Raw genomic sequence first — 26637 nt, forward strand, 5'->3', positions numbered from 1 at the left:
AGAGCACCACTGCCCAACCAGCTGTAGCTTCTTCGGCGCCAGCAATCGCAAAAGCAAACGCGCGGGCTTACTGTAAACACTTGATTTGGCGACTTTTGGCAAAACGCTTTGCCCCAAACACCCAGCTAGGCCTCCCCCCTGATCCCGCGCCCCTGCCGCCTGCCGTGGGCTGCAATGCTAGCCAATTTCCAGGTCCGCAGTGGCCACTTGTTGCGTCATAGGCTCCAACGGACCAGCCACTGGACACGCAGCTTGGCGAGCACCGCGCCCAGAGGTGCCAGCGACCAAGCAAAGACCCCAGAAGACGATCGTCTGACCATCGGTGATGTAAGCGTGCGCCTAACGAAGCCGAAGCAGCCGCACCTGGTGCCCCAGCAATACGGTAAGCATCCGATAAGATCCGCTCCGGATCCCACACGTGATCAAAGGTCGATTGCCATTTTATCTGTCTGTTCCATCTGGCAGTGAAATACGCGGCGGATGGCACTCTTCAGCTGACGCAGTCTGCCCTGCACCATCTCCGCTGGATGCTACAGAAGGATGCGCTCAAGCAGGACATGTTCCTGCTGGGCCAGCCCGGTCCGCTGCGTCGCCAGCTGGCCATGCAGTTCCTGGAGCTCACCCAGCGCGAGGTGGAGTATGTCGCACTGAGTCGCGACACCACCGAGAGCGACCTCAAGCAGCGGCGCGAGATCCACAACAAGGCGGCCATCTACCACGACCAGGGAGCCGTGCGGGCTGCCATCCACGGACGCGTGCTCATCCTCGATGGGGTGGAGCACGCCGAGCGTAATGTGCTTCCCATTCTGAACAACCTGCTGGAGAACCGTGAGATGCACCTAGAAGACGGTAAATTCCTCATGTCGCCCGAACGCTACGATAAGCTACTGGAGGTACGATCCCAACGACCAACGTATCCCATCCGACGCTCTAATAACTCTTCAATTTTGTAGAAACATTCACGCGAGCAGCTGGACGAGTGGGGCCTCCTGCGCGTCTCTGAGCAGTTCCGCGTGGTGGCCTTGGGTCTCCCCACGCACAAGTACAAGGGAACCCCTCTGGATCCCCCGCTGCGGTCTCGCTTCCAGTCGCGCAACGTGACCAGCTACTCCTACGGGGAGCTGTACGAAGAACTGCAGCAGGTGGCGCCGGCTGTGCCCGGGGATCAGCTGAAACAGCTCCTCACGTTCGCCCTCACGCTGCAGAAGGCAGACGACAGCCTCCAGCTGCCCGACTTTCCCCTGCACAATCTTCAGCTAGGCGTTCAGATGCTGGTGCGTACTTTACGCTCGAGCTTGTGTCGTTTGCCATCGATTTCATCATCTCTTCCGCATCCGCATCCGCTTTCGCTTTCGCTTGCAGGAGGCCAATCCCGCCCTCAGCCTGCATGACGTCATCACTCGTATATATCCCTACCAATCCATGCTGAAGTCCGACCAGCAGAAGCGAGTCGTGGAGCTTCTTAGCAGCCTGCATGTGCAGCGCCTGCCCGGCCAGACCGTCAAGAGCATCACCAGCAGCGCCCAGGCTGACCATCGCGTTACCGTCCAGCTGGACGATCTGAAGCTGAGCCTGCCCGGCGGAGGAGCCACGCCCACTTCCACGAGCAACTTTGTGGATCTGCCACACCAGCGACAGGCCTTGGCCTCCCTGCTCCAGGCCTATGCCGTCGGAGACGTGTGTCTGCTGGGCGAGAAGGGGGTGGGCAAGCTCACCCTGACCAAGCAGCTGTTGCGCCTGCTCCACCAAAGCGCCGAGCCCATGATGCTGTACGAGGACATGACCTCTCGGGACTTGGTGCAGCAGCGCATCACCAGTGCCCAGGGCGACACCATCTGGCGGGACTCGCCCCTAGTGCGCGCAGCCAAGACCGGATCTGTTGTGGTGCTCAACGGAGTGCATCGCCTCCACAAGAGCACGGCGTCGGTACTGCAGCGGTAAGTGCACATAATCCTGTAGATCCTTCGCAAACGCTGGAAACTCTCAACCTCGATTGCAGCCTCATTCACGACCGTGAGCTGCAGCTGTGTGACGGGACCACCTTGCTCCGCCCGGACCGGTACGAGGCCCTGCTCCAGCAGGGATTCTCCAGCGCTCAGCTGACGGAGCAAGGCTTGCTGCCGATGAACGAGGCCTTCCGCGTTGTGGCCTTGGCGGAGCCACCTCGGCCGGGCAGTGGGCAGCCGAATTGGCTCACACCGGAGCTGCTGAGTCTGTTCCTTTACCAGGAGCTGCGTCCACTCCACCAGAGCGAGGAGCACGAGCTGCTCACCCAGCTCTGCGGCGGCGGCCAGCTGCCCGCCCAAATGGATCAGCTGTTGAAGCTAGCCCAACTGCTGCGCTCCTCGCAGGATCCGCTGATCCAGGGTCTGGCCGGAACACTGTCCACGCGGCAGCTCATCAAGTTGGCCCGTCGCCTGGTGGCCTACCCCGGCAGTGAGCTGAGCGACGTGCACGAGATGCTGCAGAACACATTCCTGGCCAGGTTTATGCCGGCTCTGTCGCGCACCGCCCTGGAGCAGGTCATGCAGCAGGTGGGCATCCATCCCAGTAATCGAGAGAAGCGGAGGAGCAGCAGCAGGAACCCCGGAACCGGACAGATTGGCGTTGAGGGGAACACCCTGAGGATCGGAGGGACGCGGATGGAGCTAGGCAATCCCAGCCAGGCGGAAAAGTCGAAGGTGCCCAGCACACTCTTCTACGAGATGCCCCAGCACGTGGAGCTGCTGGAGCGCCTGCTGCAGGACTACCTTATCGGCGAGCACCTGCTGCTCGTGGGCAACCAGGGCGTGGGCAAGAACAAGCTGATCGACCGTCTGCTGGAGCTGATGCAGCGCCCGCGCGAGTACATCCAGCTGCACCGGGACACCACTGTGCACAGCCTGACGCTGCAGTCGACGCTGCAGGACGGACAGGTGGCCTACGAGGACAGCGCCCTGGTTAAGGCTGTCCGCTCGGGACATGTGCTGGTGGTGGACGAGGCGGACAAGGCGCCGGTCAATGTCACCTGCATCCTGCGTACTCTGGTGGAGAGCGGGGAGATGGTCCTGGCCGACGGCCGGCGGATTGTGCCGCACGGCGCGGGTGGATCCCCCAACTGCATCGAGACTCACCCAGAGTTCCGGCTCATCGTCCTGGCCAATCGTCCCGGCTTCCCCTTCCTGGGCAACGACTTTTTCGCCGCACTCGGCGACGTCTTCAGCTGCCATGCCATCAGCAATCCCCAGCCCGAGTCCGAGATCTATCTGCTCCAGCAGTACGGACCCAGTGTCCCCACGAAGACGCTGCGCACGCTGGTGAACGCCTTTGGGGAGCTGCGCAGCCTGGCGGACGAGGGGATGCTCAACTATCCGTACTCCACCCGCGAGGTCGTCAGCATCGTGAAGCATTTAGAGCGCTATCCCGAGGAGAGCATAGCGGACGTGGTCGGCAATGTGCTCGACTTCGATCGCTACCAGCCGGAGGCGCTGCAGCAAGTCATTCAGGTGCTGGCCAAGCACGGCATTGAGGCCTACGCCCTGGACGAGGTGCAGATGTTGCGCCAGCGGAAGACACTGCAGGCGTCGGTGGAGCGGCATAGCGGGCTCGGTGTCTCCGGCCCGAAGTTCGGCAAGCTCGATCCCAAAAACGAGCCGCACGTGGGCGGGAACACCTGGGCCGGCGGCAGTGGGGGCCGCGACACTGCCGGACTGGGCGGGAAGGGCGGACCCTTCCGCCTCGACAAGGGACACAAGGTGCATCAGCTGAGCGACGCGGAGAAGGCCGACGTGCCCGAGGAGATCAAGAAAGCGGCCCGCGAAATGAACCGCAAGGCCTTCGAGGAGAAGCTCAAGGAAATCAAGATGTCCGCCCACGATCACAAGTTGTACGCGCAGTTCAGCGAGCCCAATCGGAAGCAGGTCCAGCAGCTGAAGGCCGTCCTGGAGGCCATGCAGACCAAGAGCAAGGAGCGCCAGTGGCAGAAGTACCAGACGCATGGCGAGCTGGACGACACCCGACTGGTGGAGGGCATCACCGGCGAGAAGAACATTTACAGGCGGCGGGCCGAGGCCAATCCGTGGGCCGACCACGTCCAAGAGAAGCCAAATCGTCTCAAGCTCGTCGTGGATGTCTCCGGCTCCATGTACAGGTAACCTCCTCAGACTCCGTCCACTTCTACTTTTGTCAGAACTCTTGTCGATGTCTTTTGTGCAGATTCAACGGGTACGATGGGCGGCTGGACCGACAGCTGGAGGCCGTGGTCATGGTGATGGAGGCCTTCGAGGGCTTCGAGAAGAAGATCGTATATGACATCATCGGCCACAGTGGCGAGGGCTGGGAAATACCCTTCGTGAACGTGGGCAGTGCCCCGAAAAATGACAAGGAGCGCTTCGAGACCATCCGCATGATGCACGCCCACTCGCAGTTCTGCTGGTCCGGTGACAGCACTGTCAAGGCGGCGCGCGAGGCCTGCTCCACTTTGGGGGCCGAGGATGACTTTGACAACGCCATTGTTGTGGTCCTCAGTGATGCGAATCTCTCGCGCTACGGCATTGCGCCCAAGGACCTGGCGATGGCCCTCAAGAGGGGCGAGCCCAAGGTCAAGGGATACTCCATATTCATTGGCAGTCTGGCCGAGGAGGCGGACAAGTGAGTAGCCCACCTTATTTGATACTCTCATTGGATGCCAATCAAGATCATGCCTTCTCCTTTTCACTGCAGAATCAACTCGGAAATGCCGGCGGGACAGAGCTTCGTCTGCATGGACCTCACTAAGCTACCTCACATTCTCCAGCAGATTTTCACCTCCTCGCTGCTGTAGTGCAATTGGGTATCCAACTCTTCGGAAACACCTCCGAGATTGCCTCCGAGATTGTCAGATCCCGAATTTAGTTCAATGTTAGATAAATGTTTTACTGTTCTGTGGATTATTCCAATTTTAGTTGTTTACTATTGATTAAGCTGAATTGTATCTGTTGTAAATATATCAAATATAGTCGTATAACAACAAAAAAAATCCCTCGATATTGAATGGGGAACTTGGGTCTAAGCAGGTATTTCGCACTTCCCACTTTGAATCGGTAACAAGCTGGACAAACGACTGATCGATTAGCTTTTTAAAGAGCTACAATTGTGTTGAGTGTTCCTTAGGGAAATTTCCAGTATATTCCTCCCGGTAGTTCCCGGTACTCATAAAAAACAAGTACTAGCATAAGAAAGAAGTCTTCAGTCGCGACTATAGGTCCGTGCAAAAGCGAAGATCCCGGAAGGGCTTCAAGTGTAAATCTCGTTTCGATTACAACTTCAAGCGTGCAAAAAGAGTGTTGCCTGCGAGCGCTTGAGGCAGTGCAAAATGAAGGGAAAAACAAATTCACGCCATCCCATTTGCATTATTATTTGTATTATTTATTAATTGCCTTGCTGTTTATGTTTGCTATTTGATTACTTGTCATATCATTTACAAATTACATAAGTATTGAATACAAAAAAAAAAAAAAAATTCAATTTAGAGCTCGTGAGTTCCCGTCGGTGTCCAGGATCTGCTCCGTCCTGGACGGGGACTTGATTTGCTCTCTTTCTCTCTATATTTTTTTCCTAATAGCTTGGCGGGCCGGGGCAAGAAGAGAGGGTTGGGGCTGGGGCAGGGGCCAGGAGTACAAAAATTAAACAATTCGTGGTTTTCGCATCAATAAAATTTGGTATAAAAATCTAAAACAATTTCGTCCTCCGCTTCGGTTTGTTGTTGTTACATTTTACATTACTTAAATATTTTTTTCGTTTGTTTTTGTCTGGTTTTTTGATGGTATATGCATTTCTGTATGAATATTAAATATTGTTGCAAATTCATGAATTAATGTGTTAGCAAAAACGCTTAAAAATATGGTATATATAGCTATATATACTCTTGATCCTTTATATAGTCTATACAAGATTTGTTCCTTGCAAATTCTCATGTTCTAAATGTGAGTGGCAGGGTCACGGGGCACGGGGCAGGGGTGTGGGGCTGGGTCGAGGATGTTTCCTTAAACATCTATCTATATATATATATACTATATATGTGTATATGTATCTTTCGCCAGACGACGCAGTAATCAAACGGAATACAAACACATATAGTCGTAGATATAGCCCCTTCGATCAGGTGTGGTGTGTGTGTGTGCTCGTCGAACGTTATTAAAATTTCTAGAAATGTTCGCTTTTCCCTTCTCTTTCTGGACAACAAATGAAGGCAAAGCATAAACGGAACAAAAATTACTGGGTAGATCCGGATCGATCAGACACAGACGGGACATACAATACGTACAGATGTAATTATCTACACACAGACCGGTATAAAAGCTAAGTTATCTTAAAAACATAACAACAAAGTTTAACTCTATGTATATATAAGAAGCATGTATGTACATACGTATCTCCTCGTACGAGGACAGTGCCGCAAGCTGCGCCAGAGAAACCCCATATACACAGCACACAGCACACAGCACATAGCACATACTGGTACGCATTACACCACACACTAGACTCTCATATACCCCATACACATACACCTACACGGATATACACATACATATGTACACGAAAATCAAAACTTATTTGAATTGGACGACATTAATGTTACACGGACCATTGCGGTGCCGGATTCGGGTTTTCTTAAATGTAAAAACAAAATTATAACAGAGAAGTTTCTACTGCGCGTTGGCTGTCCCCATACTAACATATACAGTGCGTTTCAGGGCTGTAGGGAAGCTCAAAGATTGCTTTTCAACTCTGTGTGGATTGCCATAAGCCATAAATATACCTATAAAGCTATCGGATTGCGTTTTGTCGGGCGTTGCCTTGTCGAACCGTAAATAAAACTTAGAAACATAGAAACCACAACTAATAAAGTACACACAAAGGTTGAAGGCAATTCTAAAATCGAACATCAAGTATTTAATAAATAAAGTTACGTATGAATGGAAGTTGAATGAAAATGAATCAACGAATCGACTAATCGACTAATCAGTTGGTCGTCGAATGGATCTCTATCGAACGAACAGTAGCTATCGTACTAAGTTTAGTCAGGTATTGAATGGTGACTTGGAGGGGGCTGTTGCTGGGCCAAATAAATCAGTTCCTTTCCTATACATGTGACGCCCTTTGAAGCAGCTTCTCATTCGGATACACGGATATGGTATAGACATATAGAAGACGCTCTCTCTCGGTGCAAAGCAAATATCTGTCTATCATAGCACATTACACATAGACTCTCTCTCTCCTCTCCTCGCCACTCCTCCTATATACATTAAATGGCATATATATATATGTATAGCACATAGACTAAATTTACTAAAGACACTGCCTTAAATATACGTGCACTGGTTTTTCCTGCTCTTCTTTTTGGCGACTTTCAAGTTGATTGCCTGTACGATACTATCCATGTATTTATGTAGATTTTACAGCGGCATACCATCGAACGGGTGGGTGGGTATATACAGTGCGCTACACAACCATATGGCAGAGCAGACCAAGGACAGCTCACAGAAGTCAGGCTCTGCTTCAGGCTCAAGATCCTCCTTCTATTCACTCCTACAGCTATGAAACGCACGCACATTCACAAGGTATCTCAATTTTAGCATTTGTTTTAGCTTTCTCTTCGTTTTTGAGTTAGGTTTCTCGCTGAATTCATATTATATTGACCATATAAATGCTTAAGGATGAAAATCATAAATATTAAAATGGTGAAACATTGTAAAAATGAGTAATCATAAAAACAAAGCATACAATTACGTAATAATAGTAATAATAAAAGTTACAGCTACAACAGCAGTACGCAAGCGGTCCATATACACACACACACACATGTCTGGTATATATATGTACATAAGTAAGTATATAACAAGATATATACAATTATACGATTAAAAAAAAAAACAAAAAAAAAACAAAAAATAAAAAAAAACTGGGCTCGTTGACCAACTTAAAAGAAGGTCGAAAATTTGCGTTTGTTCGGCATTTGAGGGTTCTGGTGGTTCTGGCTGTGAAGTGGCTGCTGTTGCTGCTGCGACTGCGGCTGGTAGCTGGCCAAGCCGTTGCCCTGCTGCTTTACAGGCAGCACTGGGACCGAGGCATAGGCCGCCGGCTCCAGCAATTGCTGATGCTGATGCTGAAGCTGAATCTGCGGCTGCTGCTGCTTCTGATGTTGGCAGAAGAACGGCTGGTTGCTGGGAGCTGTGGCTGTGGCTGTGGCTGCGGCTGTGGCTGTGGCTATGGCTATAGATGTTTGGACTGTGGCTGCTGCCGGGGCAGGACCAAGGCCTGGGCCTGGGTGGCTACTGCTTTTGGAGGCGGGTGGCATTAGGAGAACGGGCACAACCACGGGTTATACGGAGATCTCGTAGTTCATGTCGTAGATGCTGGCCCGATCGGGCGTCCCCGAGTTGGAGGCATTCTGCATGAGATGCGCATTGCTCTGCGGCTGAGTCGCGCCGGCGGCCGCCGCCACACCGCTGGGCAGGCCGCCGTTGTTGTGCTGCTGCTGGTGCTCGAGGGACTGCATCTCCATGGAGTCGGTCATCTCGAGGGCGCGCACAAAGCTCATGGGTCGTGTCGGGGTCTGCTTGCGCTTGATTTGTGGCGAGGGCTGCGTCTGCAGGGTGCCCGCGGCACTGCTCACATTGACGCCGACCATCGGATTGGGCGGGAAGACGGCTACGCCTCCGCGGAGTGCTGGCTGGTACCCACCGCCCCCGCCTGCGCCGCCGATTGAGGGTCCACTGGCCGACACGCTGGCAATGCTGCCGCTGCTCCCTCCGGCGGCTCCACCGTAGCGCAGCACGTAGCCCGTCTGGGTTGTGGAGGCCTGCGGCATGGTCGTGGGACTCGTGGGGTTCGAGCGATGATATGAGGCAGCTGCTGCCGCCGCCGCCACAGCCGCCTGCTGGTGTTGCTGCTGTTGCTGCTGCTGCTGTTGTTGCTGCTGCTGCTGGACCGCGTAGTCCTGCAGGCGCGAGTGCGTCATAATTAGGGGATGCGTCCCTCCTCCAGCGGTTATGTACTGGGCGTGTGGCACCACCCCGGACGAACTGCCGCTGCTCGGCAGCGCGCCAGCAATGCTGCCAATCCCGCTGACCGCGGCCTGCTGCTGTTGCTGCTGCTGTCCGATGGGCCCGCCGGTGCTGTTGGTACTGAAACCTGGTGAGGTGTCCTTCCACATGTAGACACCGCGCTGGGGGCTTCCGGCCAGCTCGCGTATGTTATCCACCGTGTTGTTGGAGCGGGCGTAGGACAGCTCGTTGCCGCTCTGGCCCTGGCGCACCAGCTCCCCCTCGGAGAGGAAGCGACGCTGCGGACTGCCCCCGTAGGCGGCCTGGGCCAATGCTGAGTGCTGCGGATGTGCCGCATGAGAAGCCGCCTGCTGTTGCTGCTGCTGCTGCTGCTGCAACGCTGCAAGTAGAGAGTGTTAGTGCGTGTGTTCCTCCTTCTGAATTGAGGCGACAGGCAGTACTCACCTTGCTGCTGCTGCTGCTGCTGTTGATGCTGCATGAGGACGCGTTGCTGCTGGAGCAGGAGCTGTTGCTGCTGCTGCAGGATGGTCGGCGCCTGGGGATGCTGGGGCGGCAGGCCACTGGTGTACTCGTAGTAGGCTGCCGCTGCAGCCGCCGCTGCTGCCTGTTGCTGCTGCTGCTGCTGTTGGGCCGCCACTGCCGCGGCCTGGGCATTCAGGCCAATGAAGTCGGGCCGTCGCGGCTGCGTGGGCGTGCCCGGGTTGGATCTGGGGGAGGGATGGAGCGAGAGTTAGCCATGGGACCACAACTGGACATGCGACATGCGACTGGGCGCGCAGAACGCCACGTTGGACCGACTGTTAGAAGACGAACAGATCGATCGATGGCAGCGATGGGCAGTCGACATATGTACATATACATAATGCATGGAGTCATCTGCTCGGATGTGTGTGTGTGTGTGTGTAGCGATGGGTGTGTGTGTGTGTATGTGTGAGGGCGTGGCAGCGATCGTTAAGAAGGTTAAACAGAACATTATATTCGATTCGATTCGATGCGATATGATTCACAGTTGCTGTTACAATTACAGTTAGTAACAGGTACAGTTACGCGTCTGAGAACTAGAGATGAGAACAGATGACAGACCGCACAAGTACAGTACGGACCGGACCCATGACGATCCTTCGATCCCATGTAGATCTATGTTGTTCAATCAATCCACTCCATTTAAATACAAGACTTTATCGGAGGAACAGTTTTAAGCTCTCGAAAAGTACGATCGATAGGTTAATCGCTGGTTAATCGATAAACACGGCAAATGGTAATCTTTATGCGGTTCAGTATTGTTTTTTTCTTTTAATATTACAGCTACAGTTACAGTTACAGTTAAAGTTACAGTTACAGTTACACATGTAAAATGTCGGCAATCGGTGAACCATTCGGTGACCCAGTGACCCCCGCCCCGCGGTTATGGTTGGGTGTTGGATTAGTGAATGAACAGCGAGAGGACTTCCGCTGGAGTTGTCCGCGATGAACCACAGCCCACACATGGACGAGAGTGAGAGCGAGTGGAACAGTGGAACAGATGGTGGGCATACTTGGAACTGGTCTGTGGGTCGGTCCTCTCTTCGTCCTGCTGCTTCTAGACGAAGCGCTCGCTGCCGGCCCTGATGCCGGCAATGGTGCCCTGGAGGCCGCTTTCGGCCACGGCCTGCACAAAGTCCAGCACGGTGCGCGGCACATCGGAGCGCACCAGCTTGATCACGATGTGCATTATGTTGACCAGGCCGTAGAGCAGGATGCAGAAGAGGATGAGGGGCGCCAGGACGAGCTTGGTCTGCGTGGAGTAGCGCGAGTTGTCCTCGAAGTCGAAGAACTCCCACAGGTTTTCGTGGCCCAGCAGGCGCCTGCGGATGCGCCCCACCTTCTCCTTGAGCCAGCTGAAGTACCAGCACAGCAGGAACAGGATGTTCGAGGCCAGGTAGCCCAGTACGAAGCCGATCAGCGTGACGTAGTCCATCTTGGACGAGGGAAAGCCCTCCCTCGCGAGCATGAGCTCGGGCCGCGCTTCACGTCCAGCGCCCGGATCCCTCCTGTCGCTGCCGTCGTACGATTCTCCGTTCTCCTGTTCTGGCCCTGTCGCTTCTTCTCGCTTCCTTGGCCTCCAGCTGCCCCTAGCGTAGGGCGCCTGTGCGAGGTCCTTCGATGCCCCTGCAGTCGTGGCACTCCGCATCCACCTGGCACGAGGTCTGTCCATGGCGTCACTGAACACCGAGGACCCCTGGTCCGGCTCGACCCCGTTGTCGCCGCCCCCGGCCACCTCAAAGTCACTCGTCCCAAGGCCGCCCCCGGCCAGGCGCGCTCCGTTGCAGCCGACGGGGGAGCGACGGCGGACAAAGCCGGCCCTGTTCAGCAGTCGCAGGGTCCTGAGGCGGGTCTGCTGGCGCCGGCTGTCGAACGCGCTGCTCGATCGCTGCTCGCCGCCCATCGCGGAGCTGTTGAGTGTGTTATGGATGGAGTCCATTCCTGATCGCGGTGTGTAAGGTGGGGGTGGAGTCAGGAGTCAAGGCTGCACGATTGTTCGATTTGCGCGGAAAACTTTGTCAAACGGGTATTGCGGCCGGGAAAATTGGGAGAAGCCAAAGGTAAATTGGAAAATTGGAAAAACTGGAAATTTTGTTTTGCAGTCTAGGGAGAGCTCGATTCTGAGATCCGTTCTGTTTTGAAAACTGTGTAAAATAGCCCCAATGAAATCTGTTCGAATGACACTTGGGGCTTCGGACTGACTCTCCGACCACTTGGATCGTCCCAAAAACAGGATAGTGCCCCACTGGGAGCAAAGCAAAAGACAAGAGGGGAGTGGGTAGGAGACGAATGTATACGCCGGCATTAGGGATTAGGCATCGAAGAGTAAGGGCCCTGCATGAAACCACAGCTGCACTCGTGCCTCTTGAATGCTTTCGATCAGATTCGGAGCACAGCGAATCACCGAAAACCTGTACTGACTCGAAACATGCCAGCCAGAAGAGTGAGCGTGAAGAAAGAACCGAAATTTTCAGATCTGACACAGTAAAAATGGCGAGACCTGCTTCGTTCGGTCCGGTTTGGGCGAGCGATTCGATGTACAGTAACGAGAAAGCCGAGACGATTCGATTCGGATCGATCAAGATTTTGTAGCTTGGAGCACAAGAGTCCTGCCGTGCCCAGGATGCACGCAGGAACCTGCGTCCAGGTTCCCCGTTTGCCGGGAATCACAAGGATGAGATGTCTACCCCTGGGATGTGGGTGGTGGGTATTATGAATGGCTGAGGGTAAGAGGCGAACGCAAACAGAATAACAGAATAAAGAAACTCTGACAGTGTTGAAGAATCAACGAAAATGCACACAAACGAAACAGAACAGAACAGAACAGAAAGAAAGAAAGAATGTAAGAAGAAAGAAAATCAAACTCACCTCACGCGCGGCACAGGGAGTGTAGCAGTAGAAGGTGCAGCAAGTGGCACGTGGCACGTGGTACGTGGTGCGTGGCATGGGGCACAAGGAGTGTAGCAGTAGAAGGTTTATACAGGGTGCAGCACGTGGCTCGTGTTGATGGTTGCACAAATAGTTGGAAGAGCGATAGAAAGAGAGAGAGAGAGAGAGACGACGACGACGACGAAAACGAAGACGGCTTGTGGCTTAGTGTGTGTGTGTGTGTGTGTGTGTGTAGGAGCTATGCGAAACAAGGCTCTGGGTGGAACTCGAATTGAGTTGGTTCCGGTTCTTAAGGGTTCTGTGGCTGGTTCTGGTTCCCTCTGCCGTTGTTTCACTTTCACTTAACGATACTCATTTGATCCTTGCGGGGGGTTCGGTTTTACTTATCTTTTTATTGACTTAGTTTTCATAATATTAGATTTATTGCATTTGTTTCTTTGATTGGTTTGTTGTCGGTTGGTTTGTTGTTGGTTGGTTGGTTGTTTGGTTGGTTTTATCGCGGTTTCGGCTCTCATTAAGCTAAAGCTTAGGAATTAGTACTGTTCTCAGAATTTGAGTAATGACTTCGCACACAGACAGTATATGCACATTACAACACATTAAGAGAAAACGAACAAAAATAAGAAAACGGAAAAGAAAAAGTTGGAAAAATAATTAGTTTAAGGTAAGGAAAGGTGCACACAGAAAAATCATGATATAAAATGTGAAACGGGGGTGGGTGAGGGGTTGAAGGGGGAAGCAAATGAGAATGAGAATGCCAGCACACAAGGGAGGAAAAAGGAGGCATACAAAAGCAGGGGTCGTTGAACCGATGGCCCTCTCTGTTGCGGCCATGTCCCAGCCGAAAGTGAGGGGAGGGGAGTGGAGGGGAGTAGACCGGAGTATAGCCATCTCGCTTCTATCTGTGCCGACGGCAAGGCTGTACAGAAGTCATTCGATAGTATTCCACATGGATATGCCGTCCCAAATAGGGACTAATTCCATTATCTTTACCATTAAATACTTTAAATGTGTTTAAAACTACAAAAGACTGGAGGAATATTTATATTCCGCAGGGCAGACAGAAAGCGATAGGTTTCTTTCGGGAAAGCAGAGGAGAGCGGAGCGGAGCGCAGAGAAGACGAACGAAAAAAAAGAAAACTATTAAAACTTTAGCGAAACTACAGAAAAACGTGAGCGGGCGGGCGGTAGCGTGAATTCATACCAACGAGAGAGCGAGAGAGGCCAAGTGCGATTGGGTTTCATAGCTGGCTGCTTTTGTCGCGTACTGGAAGCAGTGCAGGAGCAGAGCAAACGGTAAACGGCGATCGATCAGCGGCAACGACAACACAGACACGCACACGAACATAGATCGGATTTAAGCGATTAAGAGAGCTTACAACAAAAACAAGAACAACAACAGTAGCAGCAGCTTTGAGAAGGAGAGCAAGGGAGCGCACTGGCTGAGAGTGGAGAGTACCATGAGGAGCGAGAGGGGGGAATGGAGAGAACTGGAAAGAGAGAGAGAGACTGAGTGAGACTCACCTTCGCACTGGACTCGCCATCACCAGGGGCGTTGCCACGCCCAGCGGCTTAATTCGTTGCTGCATGGTGGGTGTGGCGGTGGTCGTCCCACTGCGTTGATTTTGTGCTGCTGCCGCCGCCACCGCAGCCGCAGCGGCCGCCGCCGCTATAGCCTGTTGCTGCTGGACACTGACGCCGTAGCCAACGCCGCCGGGATGATCCGGCGATAGGGCGTCGCTCGTATAGCCGCGCTGCGGATCCAGACCCCTGCAGAAGCAACAACAAGAAAAGTACAGATCAGTCGTGGCCCCCAATAACACAGAAAGTAATGTAAAGAGAGCAGGGCGCGAGGGTACTGAAAGCAAGGGCCGCGGCTCTACTTTATACCCGTCACTCAGTCACTCGATTTTATATTTTGTATCTGTCGAACCGTTTGGGAGATTCTCGGAGGGTGTATTAGATTTGATCTGTGTGTTTCTTTTCAATTTTTGTTGCCCTGGCAATGTTCGCTCTCCTCCGACAGATCGCGCACATTGCACGAGGAAGAGTGTGTGTGAGAGAGATGGAGAGAATGAGTAAGAGCGTGGAAGGGATTTCTTTTGTTCCTTGTGGCTATAAAAATGATCCGATCTGAGCCAGAATGGAAATGCCCATATGTACATATGTATCTATTTATCACTCAAAGAAGCGATCTTCAAACTCATTCTGCACTAGGTAGAGGTTCAAGTGGTTCAACCCATTGACTCTCCCTCTCTCCCACATGATCAAGCACGCTAAGCCACACTGGGAGAGAAGGAGATGTGCGTTGAACACCTTAAGACTGAGGAACTCACCTGGGCCGCGCATGCGGACTGTGGCGCGGATGGTAGAGACGCATGTGGCGGGGCGAGTCGCCTCCTCCGCCGCCGCCTCCGGCCGTGCTCTGGGAGTTGGGCATGCCCGTGGCGATGCTGCCGTTGAGGCCACCGCCGCCGCCCCCGCCGCCGTCGCTCACCTGCGGCAGGTAGAAGTTGCTCGAGTTGTGTCGCTGCAGCGGCGGCGTCGGCTCGCAGTCTTGGCTCTGTGAGGCGGGTGGCGGCTCCAGGTCCGTGTCGGAGCACTCTCGTCCCGGCGATAGCTGTGGATGGGCAAGCGATTATCGCAGAGTCGGGGATTAGTTATCGATTGACAGCCGATAGGCGACAGGGAGCAGCAGAGATCGACACAGACTTAGGCCTACATTAAGTTGCGTTCGTTTTAGAAAACAAATAATAAAAAACGGATAGAAACGATAGATAGATATAGATAGGAGAAACAGACGTAGAAGATTTCAACGGAAATGAAGGAAAAGATGAAAAAGATGGAGACAAAGAGAGAGAGAGAGATAGAGATACAAGGAAAACATACAAAATTGTACACAAAATGTGGAAATGAGGGGGGAAATGGGGGTTGTGTCGGTGTGTGTGTGTGTGTGGAATTCCCGCCGGAAGGGGTCAGCAGGAGGTGTCCAAGGCCCCAAAAAAAAAAAAAAAAAAAAAAACACTGGAGAGAGGCCGAAGGACGGGGGGGAAAAGAGGAACAGTCTCCGAAAAAAGCACTGCAAAGCGAAAAGAGTCAAAGGGGAAATCCAGAAAAAGGACGAAGTCCTTGCGGATTCCCTGGCAGAATACTGTAAGGACAGGATATACTTTTTCTACCCGAAACTTGAGTAACTTTCTGTTGGAAAACTGATCACGAATCACGAATCAAAGGGCGCGCCAGGACCAGGATCAGGCATCATGGTGGAGGGAAGTACTATTCCTTATTATTTCATTGTTATTTAAATTGATTTTGTTCAGCTTCTTCTCGATTTGTCAGCTATCGGTATAGGCCATTAAGAGCATTGTATCGTAAATCAAGAAAAGGTATCACTGATCATAATGGATGAACTATCAAATCGCAAGGAATCCATCACTGATCAGGGATCACGACGGACAGAGAAGGGCAGACAAGGTCAAGGATAGGCATCGCATGCTTTCGAATATACATATATCTGCAAGATATTTGTTTCGTGCTCTTTTTACCGTTTCGAATTGCTAGTGTAGTGTGGAGACAGAGAGAGAGAGAGGGAGAGGGAGAGAGATAAAGATAGGGAGTGCAAAGGACGGGGAAGACTACCGAATTTTGAAAAATTATTGTATTTGAAGGGAAATCATAAGAGGAATAGAAAAGAAATTGAAATCAATATTTCTCGGGGGGAAGTCATGGTCAAGGTCAAGGGTCAATCAATCAGGAATCAAAAAGATACAAATTAGAATACAATTAGAATTTTTGTTTTGTTTTTGGTTTTGGTTTTAGATAGTTTTTACCTTTATCGGTGCTTGCAGTAAGTGTAGAGTTTTGTTCTTTGTTCTTTGTTTTTTTGGTTTTCTTTTGCTTTCTTTTTGAGTTTTCAAGTTTTCGAGTTTCGACCAATTCTTTTCGATATAAGTATGTATGCTATATGGTTCTATATATACGTATGTGGTAGTACTGATGTAACACACGACACTTCTGGAGCGGGCCAGAGCGGGCCGCCCTACTAGTAGAACACGAAACGGAAACGGAAACAGAAACAGAAACGGGTTAAGATGCCCAAAACGGAAGGAAGCGGGTCAACTAAATATTTAGGTGTATATCGCAATGCAAAAAATACGGGAATACGGGTATATACGGGCAGGGAAGGGCAGGGCAACTCAACAGCTCCATCCGCATGCATGCAAAGTGGGGAAAGGGCGGGGAATGTGGGTGGGGAGGTGGTGGTGGTGGTGGTGCAAAACTAAACCCTAAGACTGCGCCTTGTCGGGTCTTGTCGGCAGTCCGATGAAAGATCCCCCGAGACCCAGAAGAAAACTTTCACCGCGAGGTAATTACAGTCTATCGGATGGATCGTTCGTAGGGTTTATGAAAGTTCAGTGTTGTGAAACGCACATATGGCTGGGTCTTCAAGTAGACCCTAACAGATTGCTCGCACACATAAAATCCGCTAGTGACGAACCAATGGTCGCCTCCGCAGATGCCTCAGGAGGCGACACCAACTTCACCTGCCTTTCCTTCCTATTCCGCCTCATTGGTGAGGCGCCTCCAAGACGAATGTCCCCTTAACGTGCAGCCTTTTGTCATTGTATTTTCGCGTAAACTTATCTCAAATATGTTTAGTTAAAGTTCTCTACCAGAACTGGCTTTTAGCCTTCTTTCTTGGATTTTCTTGGATTAATATGGGATGTGCTGTGCTTTTTATGGATGGGCTTTATTAGGTGACTTTGTTCTTATCAGAAATCAAATAGACGTATGTTTTTTGAGTTTTATAATAATTAAATCAGAAGATTCATCCATGGGAACGCTCTTTATTCCGCAAAAATGTTGGCTGATGATACGAATTTTCCCGTATAACGAATTCCCCTTGAGATTCGCTAATCCTTGAGTCCTAAGAAATCGCAGACGGACGCAGAAGTGCATTTCCAATAAACCCCAAAAAATAGTAGGCATTTGTGTTAGGCGAAGGAAAAATAATCTAAAAACTAGTGAATGGAGGATATATACTATTGAGGTATTTTACAGATTTATGGTACATATGTATAGGGGGAGGGGGGATATGTTTTTGCCACAAAGATAGCCAAGATAGCATTAGCAGAGGCAGAGGCAGGGGCAGATGAAGGAGAAGAAAGTAGAGAAAGAGATTAAGAGAGAGAGCTGGGGTGTGCGTGTGTTTGTGTGCGAGTCATTGGGTGGGGTGGGGGGGGTCCTGAAAGGGGGGTGTGGCATTAGCTAACTAATCGTCCGCCCAGCCTCCCCCGGTGGAGAGGCAGCGGGATGATGGAGAGAGCGGAGGGAAAGCGGGTAAGCAGCAGCAGCAGGAGGACAGGCTACAACTTTCTTTCTACCCCAAAAGCAGAAGGAAAAGCGAAAAAGCAGCGAAACAGAAAAGAAAATACGGCCGTAAGTGCAGTGCAGCAGCCAAAAAGAAAACAAAACAACAATTATATGTTTGAAGGCCAGAGTGGGTAGGGGTGGGAAAGGGGGGAAAGGGGAGGAGGAGGCGCAGGTTGAAGGATGAATGCCAGCTGGGACTGGTGGCACGACACGTGGGGCACTCTATTTTCATGTCTGTGGTACAGTGAAGCATCTCTTAGGCGGACGGACAGTCCCAGTATATCCCGAGAGTGCTGTGAGTACTATTTCTATCCTGATGGGGGGATCAGGACCGCCCTTGGCGATTGAATATGGATTCACTTTGAGGTCCCTCCGCCAGAAGGGGATCTAGTGGTCCCACACCACACCTCAGTGTCTACTGTGAGTTCTCGCCCATTAGAAGACTCTTCTCCTTGGCTTGGCGGACCGGACAGTGTGGGGTCCCTCCCTTTACGCTGAGACCAAGTCCTGTGAGCACTCATAGGATGTGCTCTGATGTTGCCTGCTTCCCAGCACAGAATCTAGAGGGGATAGACTCCCCAATGGTTTCGCTATCTTGAGGTGATATCTCAGATGAGAAGCCGAATTTAATAGCCTTTAAGTCCATAATACCCTTCGGGCTTGACGATGCGATCGACTGATGCGACTTTATGGTGGTTTTTTATTTTCTTTAGATTGATTATCACCCGTTTAAGGTTATCGAAGGAGAAACAGCTGTGAGCCCACAGAATGGCCTTCCGGCTGGCTCCCTTGGGTTGAGGTCGGAGGCAAAAGTGGAAAGTGGAAATCAGAGCCTGTCTGGTGCACTCTTTTTCTACGATTTGGCATTTATAAATTATTAAAATCATTAAGCAGAGTGGGGGCTGGGGTGGGCTGGGGACTATAGCAACAGAAGGAGAGCAAAAGAAAGAGACAGAAGAGGAAAAAAAAACAGAGAGACAGAGAGAAAAAGAGAGCGCGCTCAAAGCGAGAGAAAAACAAAACAAAAAAGAAGGAAAAACAAAGTAACGGAAACAAAAAAACAGAAACAGAAACAAACAACAGTTAACGTTTACAGTTACGGTTTAAATGGGAAAAATATGGATATATAAAAAGTAACACCAATTACGATTACAACAACATTAGCTAATCCAAACAACAAACAACAGGTGGCGCCAGCAATGCCCGCACTAGCCACGAAAAACTGGCAGTAAGACAGAGAGAGCGATATAGCGATAGAGCGCGAGAGAGCGATTGCTGTCGCCATCTGGAGAACTATAGGGTATATATATATAGGGTATATTGGGTATATTAGTTAGATACAATAGATATAGGATACATAGATATATGTAATGGGAATCTGAATTTGTTCTTTTTTTGTTGGTTTTTTTTTTTGGCTTTGCATTTGTTTTGCTCGCTCTTTTGAATGAGTTGTTTCGAAGTTTTTTTGGTTGTTTGTTTTGTTGCAAAAATTGTTTTTTTTTTACCCACCTTACTGTAAAGCGTTGTGCTGCCCGACCGTTGATTATAACCATTGCCCTCGGCCATATAAGTCTTTACCTGAATTCCACGCTTCTCCCGACTCGACTCGTAGTAGGAGCGGGGCGAATACTGCACCGCCGTACCACGAATACCGCCCCCGGCACCGCCGCCACTGCCGACAGCAGCAGCAGTCCCGTTGCCACCGGCACCGCTGGAATTGTTCTGTTGGTTGGTCCGATCGTTGCATATCGTGCTAATGGCCTGGTTCTGGGTCTGCGATCGCCTCGATTCGTACTTCTTTGGGTTGAGTAAGCTGTCAAAAGGAACAGACAGAGAGAGAGAGAGAGAGAGAGTATTAGATGCCTGTAATATATTTTTTGATTACATGTTTATTGATAATATTGAATTGGGCAAGTGTAAGATGTATCAAAACAATTCAAACGGCGGCTTTATCTCTGCTGTTTGCCAGCAGGGCTGCTCTTCTTTTCTGCTGTTGCAACGCTGCTTCTCTACTGGAGCTGTTAATCTACATAGTTCGCTGTTTCTGTTGCTGGCTCTCTGCTGTTAACATACTTATCCGCTGATGCTTCTCTTTTGTTGCTACTGCTTGTTTGCTATTGTTGCTGTTAAACTGCTGTTGATCTACATAGTTCTGCTGTTACTCCTGTTAACCTGATTCTCTGTGGCTATTGCTGCTTCTCTGCTGTTAATCTACATAGTTCTGTTGCTACTGCTGTTAACATACTTCTGCGTTGCTGATTCTCTGCTGTTGCTGCTGCTGCTTGTTTGCTGTTGTTGCTGTTACTCCTTTTAACCTGCTACCCTGCTGTTAATCTGCATTGTTCTGCTGCTACTGCTGTTAATCTGCTTCTCTGTTGCTGCTGCTGCTTGTTTGCTGTTAATCTACTGTTGATCTACATAGTTGTGCTGTCCACCTGCTTCTCTGCCGGTTCTCTCGTGCTGTTGCTCTGCTCTCCCTACGCCCCCGTCGCCTTCTGACATACACATGTACAAATGTATACTAAGATCGTAATTTAAGCTCCCAAATAAACTGTACAGTTTAGCATTTGATTGCTACTTAAGCAGCAGCAGCAACAACAACGTCGGATGATTCGAGTGCAATTTAGAGGACGGACAGTCTACACAATAGACAGTTTGACAAGTTAAATCTAACGATTTGAATAAATTGTGTATGAATTGTCGAACGACTTGCAACATTCTAGATTCTCTGGCCTCTGTTGTGTGTGTGGGCGGGCGGAGGGCGGCGGGCGGCTGCATCGTAGTTGCACACGGCATTCGATTATGGCAGGCTATGGCATGATTGACGTTGCTGGCTACCAATTAGCAATGCGCCGGAGAGACAAGTGTCTCCCATTCAAGAGTTGAGCAATTAAATTTAACAATCACAAATCGATATCATCTCGAACGCCCCACAAAGCCCGCCCAGCCACCGCCACCGCCTGCAACAGGCGGAAAGCATCCATGTCGAGCCATGTCGGGCCATGTCAGGCCATGCCCCAAATACACCAGCACCTGCTCTGGGAGGGAATGTATGGGGCATGTACACATGTAGGTGGCCTCCACTCACCTTGGATACTGCGGTCCGAACTGTGTGTAGCAGCAGTTGTGCCAGCAGCCGCGCGAGAACGGATTGTAGCCGCCCTTGAACTTGCCCGTGACCTGCTCGTTGGTGGTGCGACCCCGTGACACCAGCACCATGTGGAAGCCGGTCAGGCCGAATATGGGTATGGCCAGTATGGTAACAAGGCCCATCAGTATCATGCTGTGGAAGAGATCGCAAATCGCCAATCGCAAAAGGGTTAAGGGTTAAACCAAGACAGAGACAGAGAGAGAGAGGGAGAGCGGGGGACAGAAATCTCTGCCTAAAGCTATATACATATGTATATATAACATATGTAAGTGATGTTGTGTTTGTTTTGGTAAAGGATACGCTACAATTGGCGCCGTGTCCTTGATGTGGGGCATTATCTTGAGCACATAGACCAGGCACAGCGAGAATATGCTCAGCATGTGTATGGAGAGGGAGACGAGGAAGAAGAAAAAGAACCTATAGTTCCTCCGGCCGATGCAGTTGTTGACCCACGGGCAATGATGGTCGAAGGTCTGAAACGAAATCGAGATCTCAGTATCAGTACCTGTAAGGCGGGAGGGGATGGCAGATGGGACTCACCTCTATGCAGTGATTGCATACGGAACAGTGGGAGCAGCGGGGCGGGCGGTAGAACTTGCAGGTGACGCACCATTTCATCTTGACGGTGATGCCGTTGATCTCAGCATTCTTGTAGAGCGGGGCGCGCAGCTCCTCCTCGCAGTCTTCGTCGGGTGAGGCTAGAATACAGTCGAAGTTTAGGCTGTGCGGACTGGCGCTGGCCCTCGCTCGGCCCTCGTTTAGCCCTCGCTACATACCTTTGGGTATAATGCCCGGGTCCATGAACGTCGCCAGCGTGAAGTTGGCCAGCACGAAGAATGTGATCACGCCCTGGTAGGCCAGCACCCATGGATGGCTCTTCACGTAGTACTGGCAGCTGCGAAAAACACACAAAGCAGAGGTTTAGGTTTATTCGGCTGCTCAAAGGGTGGAACATAGGTCTGTACTGTGTTCTATCTGTAGTACGTAATCGTTCAAAACTGTTACAGGCTCACAGGCGGCTACTCTCTCGTGCATAACCCCGGCAGACAGCATTCGGAGGGGAGGAAGGGAGGAAGGGGGCCCCTAGTTCAACAGCAAACATTGGGCCTTGGTGGGTGGGGGAGGCGTTCTGTGATTAGGCCCAGAAGCAGAAGCAGAATCCACATTATTGACCATTAAATAGAGTCAAACAACTACAGGCAGGGCCATCTCTGTGGGAACTGGCCACCAGCAGCCGCAATCACTTTAGAGACTACTGAACCGGAACTCCACTGCACTCCCCCTGCTCCCCCCACTTGGCCCACTGCCAAGCCCGCGGACCGACAACCCGCCTTCCGCATCCTGCATCCTGCATCTGAGTCAAGCCGAGCAACCGCAGGCCACTGAAATGCTGCCAGCCGACACGAAACACGTGTCCTTTAGCCCATTTCCATTTCCGTCTGTCTTCGCTCTTCCCCCCGCCCCGCCCCGCCTCTCGCCACACCCCTCGACAGATGCATTTGCAATGATGTCCGGAACTTTTGTACGGTTGCGGGTTGCGGGTTTCGGTTTACGGCTTACGGCTTACGGGTTACGGGTTACTTAAGGTGAATGTATTACTTTTTTCCGGCATTCTCACTGCATTACGGATTGCTCTCCCTCCCCGTCACTCTTCTCCTCTGCTTCTTATCACCCTCTTAGGGCATTCACAAAGCCATACCGCAGGAAAAGTTGCAATGGTTTCAGACACCACATCATCATCATCATCATCGTCGTCATTGCCAGTAGCGATGGCCGCCGGCTGTCCGTTTTGCAACATTTTCTTAGAGTCCTCCGATCAGCAGAGCAGCATCAAGCGCCATAGGAAGCTCAATTGTACTGCAAGCCGAAAGCTCTCGTGAAGCTCTTTTCGTTGCGTCTCACACACAAAGTCACATACATGTGCAGCACGCATGTATGTGTGGTCAAACGACGAACCAGTAAACGGCACAGGCACAGGCACGAACAATGTTGCGGAACATGTTTGAACAGGTCTGAGCAGATCGATCGAACGCAGGGGGGCCGGCCGACAGGTTCGAGCAGGTTCAAGATCAGACTCAATTCATTGCAGCGTTAAGGAGGGAAAACCTTTTGGCTGTATTTTCTGCTCACGGGATAAAACGAGTAACTCTTTCCCCCCAGGAGATGTTGCAAGGGTATTTGGAGCGAAGGCTTTCTCCCTGGCATTTTATTATTATTTTCTCACTTAGTCCGTGCTGGCAGGCGGCAGGCGGAAGGCAATTGGAAAAGCTTTCAAGTGCAGGTCGAGAAAGGAGATGGGGGAGAGCAGGGGGGGAACTTCACACCTCACTATCGCCATCGCCATCGCCTTCTCTGCCTCTGGCCCTCCCTCTGAGCTTTCTTTTGGGAAACTGCTTCTGTTTTTGATTTATTTCTGCATTCTTATCGCATTTTGTTTACCGTTAACAAATGTAACGAAACAACAGCGAAAAAGCATCTCCCTGTCGTTTGTTCTTTCTCCACTTACTCCTCCCCCCCCCCCCCCCCCCCCCACCCCCCGTTTCTGATTTGCATATAACTTTTCGAATGCAAATAAACTGGAATGAAACTGAGGCTGCCGCTGCCGCTGCCGCTGCCGCTGCCACTGCCGCTGCCCCGCCGACTGACTGCGCTGCCCCTCAAGGCACGTGCCAGGGATTTATGTTAATCGCTCTATAGCCCCCCCACTCCCGCTCCCACACCAGAAAGAGAGGGCAGACAGGTAGGAGAGGCGAGAGAGGGACATGCCTGTGCAGTGGAAGACTCGGAAGCGAGTTCTTGGGCAGCATCGAGCATGCCGAAATAGATAAGATTGTCAACGAGTATTGCAGTACTCTACGAGATTATTAGAAGTGCACTGGGGAGGCACTGTCCGGCACAACAGTTTGCAGGCATTAATCCGTTTCCTTAGTGTTTGTCTCGTCACATTCCCCACCCCCCCATCCCACCATTCGCTAGGAACGGAATCATACGATGCCCGACACGAGAGCTTCCGACAGCTCTCAACATCAAACCCGAATGTGCGAGCCCTTCCCGTTCCCTTGGGTTCGTTGGGTAAATGATTTGCTCGCACGGGATCTGCATCGGCAGCCACGCTCGTTGCATCATTCATAGCGGATTCACGAAAGAGCATTAAATAATAGCAATAATGTGCAGGGCATCTGCACACAAACAAAAAAAAAGAAAACCACTTTGATTGCACAATTTGCGAAAAGCAAACAAAACAAAATCTAAAACTGAAACTACAGTCGGTCGGTGGTCGCTCAATGTTAATGAGTCGTGGGCGCGGACGCGGGCGGGGGCATGGGCGTGGGCGTGGGCGTGCAGGAATCTTTAATCGTTTAATCGCCTCGACTTTCGACTCGATTGAATGGAATGGAATCGAATATCAAATTGACAGCGCCGCCTACCTACCTACCACCTCGCTCTAATCTGCATTGAGGGGAATGCATGGGCAGGGGCAGGGGCAGGGGGGGGCTGGGGGGCGTGGGTGACGTGTGTGCCATAACCAAGTGGGGTGACGGTGACGCCATTTTGTGTTTAGAATTGCACAACAGACACCCCATCCCCATCGCCAGGGCATCTCGGAGGGAGAGATAAGGGACAGACAGAGAGAGAGAGAGAGGGAGAGAAGAGTGATCTCTAATCTCAAGGCTGATGCCCGATTATATTTCAACTGTATTTATGCACATACCGTATGTCCCCCCCCCTCCGTAAGTGCCGCATACTTTGCTCTCGGGATTTCTCCATGTATTCGCTTTGTTGGCTTTCCATTTTAATTTTGCAAAAATCTGTCTGTGGCTAAGCCCTCCAATCCCAGTCCCAGTCCCAGTCCCAGTCCCAGTCCTGGCTCTAATCCTGGGAGTCAAAACAGATTTTTCTACATTTATGCAAAGTCATAAAAAAGCCCACGACAGCGCGCGAGAGAGACAGAGAGAGATACAGAAAGAGTTGACCCAGAAATGACTAAGGAACCAGCCCCCGGTACACTGAGAGAAAAGGGAGTATTAATTGCACTGGCATACATTCCCCCGATCCACCACCAGAAATCATTCATTTATGAAAAAAACTCAATTAAATATATAAATTATGAATCAATTTAAATATAAATAATATTTAATTATAATACAAATAAAACTCTAATATGTTTTATTTATTTAAAAGTGTTTTATATTTCGATTAGGCATGGAGACTTTTCAATGAATTTACATTTAAATCAAGGGGAAATGGTTTTCCGGTTTTTCCTGTTGCCATGACTGTTTTCTCCGAGTGTATGTCTAGTACACACACAGCTTGAACACACAGTGAGTGCTCGGCAATAGCCCCAAGGATGCCCAAAAGGAAGTAAACGTGTCAGCGAAAACAATATACTCCTCTCCACTGGCCCCAGCCCCAGCCCCAAGGAATGGGGGACGAGGCGAAGAAGCTCGAGCCGTGCGTTGCCTGAAGGATTTACCCAGTTTTTCTTTTCTATTACAAATATAATTCATTTCAATTTCAGCTCCGACAGCGCCCCAGCCTCCGCCCCTCACTGGATCCCCGCCCCCCCTGAAACTACTGCCGGTCCGGGGACAAAATCAAATTAGTGACGGGCCCCAGCCGCCTCTCGAGCCCCCAGGAAGAGCCCTCGGCACCAGCTCCGATATCATTAAGCATGTGGTTAGGATCCGATTCGGAGACCTTACATCAATTAATCTGGCATCTCGGCATCTCGGAATCTCGGCATCCCGGCATCGCAAATTGAGACGAATCGAATGGAAAACAAATGGCCATCCGCTTAGTCCTGAGTCCTGAAGAGTGAAGACAGAAGAGAGAAGCCCAAGGATGCCCCGGTGCTCCGCTCCTATCAATATCAATCGCTTGGCATTTGCTTCTCGAGCGAACGGACGGACGGACGGACGGAGACATTTCCCAGAATTTAATGTAAGCCTTACCTAGCCCCGCCCTCCACAGCAGAGAGAGAGAGAGAGAGGGAGAGACAAGGTGGAAAGGCGGAAACTCGGCGGGTCGTCTGGTGGTGCTGCCTGGCCCCTGCTGGGCGGAGGGAATATTGCGATGAACATTTGCGTGCAGCATTTTTCAAGAGCATTTCCGGAGCATTAGACCACGACCAGTGGTGCGGGGGCACAGGGGGAAACCAGGAGCTTACTTGCAGGAAATTGAATTCCTATGTTATGCCGCATAACGGCATAGCGGGCCCTCGAGCAGGAGGAGGGGGGACGGTGCACGGTGCACGGTGCAGATGGCGCCGGCAAAATGTCATTTCCAGGCATCCTCTTATTGTACCAGGACTAGGAATGCCATCATTCCATCTTCTGGCTCTGTGGCATGTGTCAGAAAGATGGAATGCCAGTTGGAGAGAGTTGGCAATGGCCGGAGAGAAAGAGATGCCAGCTGAGGAAGGAGGAGGAGGTGGAGGAGGAGGAGGAGAAGGAGGAGGAGGAAGAGGAGGAGGAGTCTCCTGCAAGAACAGGCAGCAGATTGCAATCGCCGATTAATTGACTTGCCACATTGACACCTGTACATGGACATGGAGCACACACACACACACACACCAAGTACAGTGCGTTTCGCCATAGAAACGCCATAGGCCCGTCTCGATCCGCCAAGAGGGGCCCCAGAGAGATAAGAGGGAAGTGGGTATACGAGTATTACCAT

General features: G+C 51.2%; 3 protein-coding genes across 10 annotated transcripts in view; 1 reads left to right on the forward strand and 2 right to left on the reverse strand.

Moving 5' to 3' along the window:
- The first annotated feature begins 35 nt into the window (after window positions 1–35).
- Window positions 36–4952, forward strand: c12.2 (von Willebrand factor A domain-containing protein c12.2). Its single transcript, XM_001355630.3, has 7 exons — window positions 36–382; window positions 466–893; window positions 954–1274; window positions 1363–1937; window positions 2000–4129; window positions 4195–4629; window positions 4702–4952. The coding sequence occupies exons 1-7, from the start codon at window positions 175–177 to the stop codon at window positions 4799–4801; spliced, it is 4197 nt and encodes a 1398-aa protein (XP_001355666.2). The 5' UTR covers window positions 36–174; the 3' UTR covers window positions 4802–4952.
- Window positions 4953–5363: 411 nt separating this feature from the next.
- Window positions 5364–8345, reverse strand: LOC117185186 (putative uncharacterized protein DDB_G0268364). The gene has a single exon (XM_033385498.1). The coding sequence runs from the start codon at window positions 8315–8317 to the stop codon at window positions 7940–7942; it is 378 nt and encodes a 125-aa protein (XP_033241389.1). The 5' UTR covers window positions 8318–8345; the 3' UTR covers window positions 5364–7939.
- The window catches only part of LOC6902245 (palmitoyltransferase ZDHHC9-like), a 35853-nt gene continuing 15396 nt past the window's right edge, over window positions 6181–26637 (reverse strand). For 4 of the 8 annotated variants that reach the window (XM_033385490.1, XM_033385491.1, XM_033385492.1 and 1 more), the window contains exons 3-10: window positions 21738–21856; window positions 21502–21659; window positions 21262–21434; window positions 20899–21093; window positions 19320–19623; window positions 14774–15057; window positions 13962–14207; window positions 8903–9733 (exon numbers count right to left, since the gene is read on the reverse strand). In XM_033385490.1, coding sequence (XP_033241381.1) covers window positions 9010–9733; window positions 13962–14207; window positions 14774–15057; window positions 19320–19623; window positions 20899–21093; window positions 21262–21434; window positions 21502–21659; window positions 21738–21856 — 2203 coding nt within the window. In that variant the 3' untranslated portion in view covers window positions 8903–9009. Of the gene's footprint in view, window positions 9734–12799; window positions 13001–13961; window positions 14208–14773; window positions 15058–19319; window positions 19624–20898; window positions 21094–21261; window positions 21435–21501; window positions 21660–21737; window positions 21857–26637 lie in introns of those variants that run through there. The other 4 variants (XM_033385497.1, XM_033385494.1, XM_033385496.1 and 1 more) reach the window with 4 other exon arrangements.

The sequence above is a fragment of the Drosophila pseudoobscura genome, chromosome X, assembly GCF_009870125.1.
Source record: "Drosophila pseudoobscura strain MV-25-SWS-2005 chromosome X, UCI_Dpse_MV25, whole genome shotgun sequence".
Lineage (NCBI taxonomy): Eukaryota > Metazoa > Arthropoda > Insecta > Diptera > Drosophilidae > Drosophila > Drosophila pseudoobscura.